We start from the raw sequence: 6000 nt of genomic DNA on the forward strand, positions 1-6000 counted from the left end.
AAGCCAAGGGTGGAACCAATTTATTTGAAAGCATCCACGAACAATGAAAGAGAAACACTTTTTGACTTAGCATCACTCACTTTTTGGCCTGAAACATCCCTATATAATTAAGGTTCTTTCTTAATCACCTCTGCTTCCCTAGCAGAAGCCCCCCCAAAAGCATACTCTATCATCAAGAAATAAACAATGTGTGACCACTACTTGAGATTGAAGAATATGGAGATAACGGATCACCTTGTCTCACACCTTGAGAGGAAGACAAGAAACTCGATGGACTACCCTTTACAATAACTGAAAACTTGGCCCCTGATATAAAAGAAAGAATTTGCACCATAGTTTCGAAAAACCAAACTTAAGAAGCACTTGATGCAAGAAGTGCTAATTGATCATGTCATAGGCCTTCATCATGTCTAGTTTAACAATCATTGCTTCCTCCTCATGGGGCAAATGAATGAATAATTTCATGTACAACCAGAGCACCCTCAGTCATCTCCCTCCCTGGAACAAAGCCACCTTGTTGCTTGGAAATAATCTTCGGAACAAAATGAGCCAATCTAAGAGAAATGGCCTTAGTAACAATCTTATCAATTGTAATACACAAAGAAATTGGTCTGAAATCAGCAAAGGATGATGGGTTAGACAGCCTATGGATTAAGACAATAAGAGTTGTATTGAATTGCTTTGACATATTACCATGCTTTCTAGATTCCTCATGCACCTTCCAAACATCTGAACCCAAGAAAATCCAGCATTTTTGGAAAAAGAGAGCTGGAAACCTGTTACGCCCTGAAGCCTTGTCTGGGTGCATAGAAAACACTGCATTCCTAACTTCCTCCAATGAAAATGGTTTTAGTAATTCTAAATTATCTTGATTTGTGATCAGAGTGGGAATATGTTGAAGTATGTCTTGTATTTTCAGAACTAAATCATCATTTTCAACTCCAGGGCCTGAAAAAAGAGAGGAGAAAAAAGCAACGGCTTCATGTTGAACCTTAGCAAAATCTGAAGCAAGCTACCCAGCACTATTTTTATTTTGAGTTATTAAACTATTTACTCTCTTCATCTTCATAGACACATGAAAAAACTTTGTTTCTATCACCCTCTTGAAGCCACAAATCCCTGAACTTTTACTTCCAGAATAATTCTTCCCTTGCGTATACTTATCCTAGTTGTAGATTGACGTGAATTTGTTTCTTATAAGTTGCCCCATTGGGCCAACTTATACATGGGATAGTTCAAAGTCTTCAACAAATCAAAGCGATCAAGGAAATTCCAAATGGGTGCTAGGAAAAAAATTTAATTGCAATTTGGGGTATTTATCGATGTGGAGTGCACAGCAGAAGGGTGAATAAGCACAAAATAAAATTAAAACATGATACCTTGATTGGAAAACACCATTAATTCCAAACACAAACAGTCCAAAAAATAAAGCTCTTTTGAAATAAAATTATAAACAGAGAATCATAACTAAGAAATTATAGAACCCAAGTTCTTTAAAGAAAAATTCAATCTTTCTTTTCATTGTTCAATCCTCCAATACATTGCCTCATTATTCTTCATCAATTCTCCATACCATTCTCCTTCTTTACCCCTCCTACTATCAGAGATTTTATTGCCTTGTATATATAACTTTGCAAAGACTAAATAGACCCAATAACTTCCCATAACCGGCTCCTCAACTAACCCTAACTTCTAAACAACTTATTATTGTATCAACGGCACTAATGTTTGTCCCCCTAATTACATCATTAAAACAATCATTTTAAAACTAAGACATAACCCAACAATTAAAATAAATTATGAGAAATGCATATAGAATCTTGGATCATTGAATAATTGCTAATCTCATGATGTCATACTCCTGGGGACAGAAAAATTCAAGTCCCCTTGAATTGCTGTGACTTTCTTCCGGATTTTCCAATTGTATGGTATCACAATGATGACTGAATTGATGCCGCTTGCCATAACATACTGGTTCCAATCTATAGGGTGAATGCCCTTCTTGGCATGTGTAATGATAACTTTTTGGAATTTTGGAACAAATATAGTAGTCAGAATCATCATATCATCTCTATAAAAATACCAATCAACTTGATCCATAATCTGGTCCTCTTTCTGTTTATACATCTCTAGAGTATCACATTCAACAAAAAATACTTCATCCTTTACATCAATAGTCCTCTCCTCAGCATCTAATTTTTGCTCTACATCTTTTCCTTCCTGATCAATTGTGTCAACATCTCCATCATCCGGGCAAATAATTTCTTCAACAATACCTGTCACCAACTCTCCTTCATCTGTAAGAACCTTTTCCTCACAAGGTTCAACAACAACCTCCCGTTGTTCACTCTCACTCTCACTCTCTACACCAGTATTCATCTACTGTCCGTGCCCTTCCAATGGAATGTGTACCGCTTCCTGATCCTTGTCTTCATCAACAACTTCATCTTCATCTACTGCTTGCTCCAAAAGCAATGCTATCCTCTCCCACTTTGCAATACTCTTATCTAACTCTCTTCTAAGATTCTTATAACTTTTTTCTTCTTGTTCTTCCAAAACCCTTCTCATGCTTCTCAACTCCTCTTGTCTCATCCATTCTATTTCTTTTTTTCTTGCTTCTTCTTCCTTCTTCTTTCTTTCTCTTTCTTCTCTCTCGTTTTTATCACCATACAAGTACTCCTTCAATGCCTTAATAATTTCTCTTTCACTCCTTGTCAAAACCATCTTCTCAAACCAATCTAGGGTTCGTTAGATATCCAACCACCACCTTGGAACACTCTTAGAGGATAGTTCAACCCCAAGCATCAACAAGGGACCTTCAACCTGCCAAATCCTAGATCTTCTTCCCAGACCTTTTGTTGTGCTCTAATACCAATATGATGCGGAGTGCACAGCAGAAGGGTGAATAAGCACAAAATAAAATTAAAACATGATACCTTGATTGGAAAACACCATTAATTCCAAACACAAACAATCCAAAAAATAAAGCTCTTTTGAAATTAAATTATAAACAGAGAATCATAACTAAGAAATTATAGAACCCAAGTTCTTTAAAGAAAAATTCAATCTTTCTTTTCATTGTTCAATCCTCCAATACATTGCCTCATTATTCTTCATCAATTCTCCATACCATTCTCCTACTCTACCCCTCCTACTATCAGAGATTTTATTGCCTTGCATATATAACTTTGCAAAGACTAAATAGACCCAATAACTTCCCATAACCGGCTCCTCAACTAACCCTAACTTCTAAACAACTTATTATTGTATCAACGGCACTAATGTTTGTCCCCCTAATTACATCATTAAAACAATCATTTTAAAACTAAGACATAACCCAACAATTAAAATAAATTATGAGAAATGCATGTAGAATCTTGGATCATTGAATAATTGCTAATCTCATGATGCCCCTGCATCATTTATGCATCTAGCGACATTAATTGTAAGTAAACAATCTCCCTCCCAGTGGCGGCTATTTATGCATCTAATGAGGTAGTCAGGAAGCAAATACCCAGCTTGCCTTGGTTACAAGCAGTGCGGCTTCCTAGTTCTACTATCCAGAATTGAAATGATACAGGTCTATCCAATCCCAGCTTATTGCTTTAATTTACAAAACTTCGGCATAAGAGATTAGTATAGTAAAACAGACGCATTACATTTATCCAAATTACTATTTTTCATTAAAATGAAGGCATTAATGACAAGCAAAAGGAAGGCTCACACTCTCTACCCTGCTTTGCAAATAGTGGTTCGCGAAAAGACATTTTTGCTTTCCAAACGGCGCAGAAAATCGAGGAAGCAGATAAAAAAAGAACTTAAACAAAGAATAATCATTCTCCAAAGCTTACCAAGCTGAATAGTTTGGCGAGAGACTTTTCGTCGGCTGGTTGAAGATTCACGTAAGCAAAGCTGCGATTGTTTGTTCGAATGATGTCCAAGCCATTGATTCGACCAAATGAAGAAAAGATCCTCTCCAGGTCATCGCCTGTAACTGAAGCTCCCAACCCCCCAATAAAGATTCTGCTCATTGAATCTCCCATCTCCCCTTCTTCTCTATTCATTGTTATCTACATTCTCGATTCTTTATTTAATTCTCTGTCCTCTGTGCAAACATCAGTTAAACACATGAAAGTTTGCTTGCTATGTCAGGGTTTAATCACTAATGTGACTTTCCCATGACGAGAAAAATACATAAAACGGGTTAAAAGTGTATTTATCAAATCTACGCCGTGTCATTTTACTTGAAGACGCATAATCAGAGAACAAAGTCACGCATCAAATTGAGAAGTAGATTTTTTATAAAGAATGTTTAAGGTTCTTCGCATTCTACTATGGGGTGTGTCCTATTTAGGAGTTTCCTAGACCTACTTCGATCTTGTAGACTCGATGATGGGGTGTGTCCTATTTAGGAGTTTCCTAGACCTACTTTGATCTTGCAGACTTGAGTTTCTTTTTTTCATTTATTCATTAATAATACCAAAAAATAATCTAATTTATTCATTATTAATAAGCTTTGGGTTTAATTATGGAGAAAACTCAATAGTTAAGTGCACTCAAGTTGGAGTAGTACTGGGATGGGTGACCTCCCGAGAAGTCTCGTTGCTTCACCCTTGTGAGCATCACCTAGATCCAATGAGTGTTAAGTGTTCCATTTATTCTCATGATAGATGGATTCATGTTCAATCACTACTCATGAAACATGGGTCAATGAGTTTGACACAAAATCACACGGTTAAATCATGATAGCAATATCACAATTTGACTTGTTGTGGAAATTATCTCCTACTTATCAATTGATGAGCTTAAGGGGCTTTCTAATGAATGGTTCATAAGGCACAACACTTGGTGAAGGTTTTGCAAATGGGGTTGCAAGCTTTGGGTTTAACCATGGAGGAAACTCAATAGTAAAGCGCGCTCAGGCTAGAGTAGTACTAGGATGGGTGACATCTTGGGAAGTCTCGATGCTTTACCCTTGTGAGCATCACCTAGACCCAATGAGTGCTAAGTGCTCCATTTATTCTCATGAGAGATGGATTCATGTTGAATCACTACTCATGAAACATAAGTCAATGAGTTTGACTCAAAATCACACAATTAAATCCTGATAGCAATATCACTATCTAATATAAAGTTTTAAAAATTTAAATTTTTTATTTTTGTATTTAATATTCAAATTTCACTTCAAATGTGATTGTATATGATTATATTTTATTCTTGTTTATTAATCTAAATATCAAGATTTTAAAATGAGTCTTATCATCATCTTATCACTTAATATCAATTGTCGCTTAACTAGATCAGTCACTTTTAGTATCACTTTTTGAAGATGTTTTTCTCACTATAATACTACCATTCTTTATTAGTTATTCCAACTTCATCACATATATGTCAATAAAATTCAAAAGTTTGGTTCTTATACCAAGTAATAAATCATTATTATTTTATTTTTATTTTTTATGGATGTCCGCTTTCAGGATGAACCCCTTTAGCTATGACCTAGGGACTAAGAGGTATTCATTCCACTAAATTTTCTCGGGGCACAATCACAGCCTTGTCCATTTTAGATCTTAGATCCTTGTACTTGTTAGGATAAAGGTGTCTCAACCTTTGAGTCCACACATGCTATTTATTTATTTATTTATTTTTGCCCATTTTAGAAGTCTTTAAGTTAAGGAGCTAGTGTCATAAGTTGCTATGTTGAATCTGTTGGAAATATTCAAAATATGACAAGTTACTGAGAGGGGAGGGGTGAATCAGTAACTTCTAAAATTTCAAACAATAAAACTGTATACTGATATATTCATCATTCATCCAAGTAACCTATTGTAAGCATGAAACAAAATCATTTGCAACACTTGAACACACAGATTTGGTGACCCAGAAACCTTCCAAATAGAAAGTAAAACTGGGGTGGGGATGAAACCCACAAGCTTCGTTACTGCAGTATGAAGTTGGCCGGTTAAGGCTTACAATGACCACTTCTGGTGATCTGCCCTG

The 6000-nt window shown here is 35.8% G+C and overlaps 1 protein-coding gene across 2 annotated transcripts in view; it reads right to left on the reverse strand.

The window, feature by feature from the left end:
- Positions 1–4446, reverse strand: part of ROS3 (RNA-binding (RRM/RBD/RNP motifs) family protein) — a 91355-nt gene extending 86909 nt beyond the window's left edge. The window contains exon 1 of one of the 2 annotated variants that reach the window (XM_089813905.1): positions 3852–4446. In XM_089813905.1, the coding sequence (XP_089670031.1) occupies positions 3852–4064 (213 nt within the window). In that variant the 5' untranslated portion in view covers positions 4065–4446. The remainder of the gene's footprint in view (positions 1–3851) is intronic. The other variant, XM_089813906.1, reaches the window with a different exon arrangement.
- Between the last annotated feature and the right edge of the window lie 1554 nt (positions 4447–6000).

The sequence above is a fragment of the Cupressus sempervirens genome, chromosome 2 (assembly GCF_028749045.1).
Source record: "Cupressus sempervirens isolate cs-2001-9-10 chromosome 2, ASM2874904v1, whole genome shotgun sequence".
In the NCBI taxonomy this organism is placed as follows: Eukaryota; Viridiplantae; Streptophyta; class Pinopsida; order Cupressales; family Cupressaceae; genus Cupressus; species Cupressus sempervirens.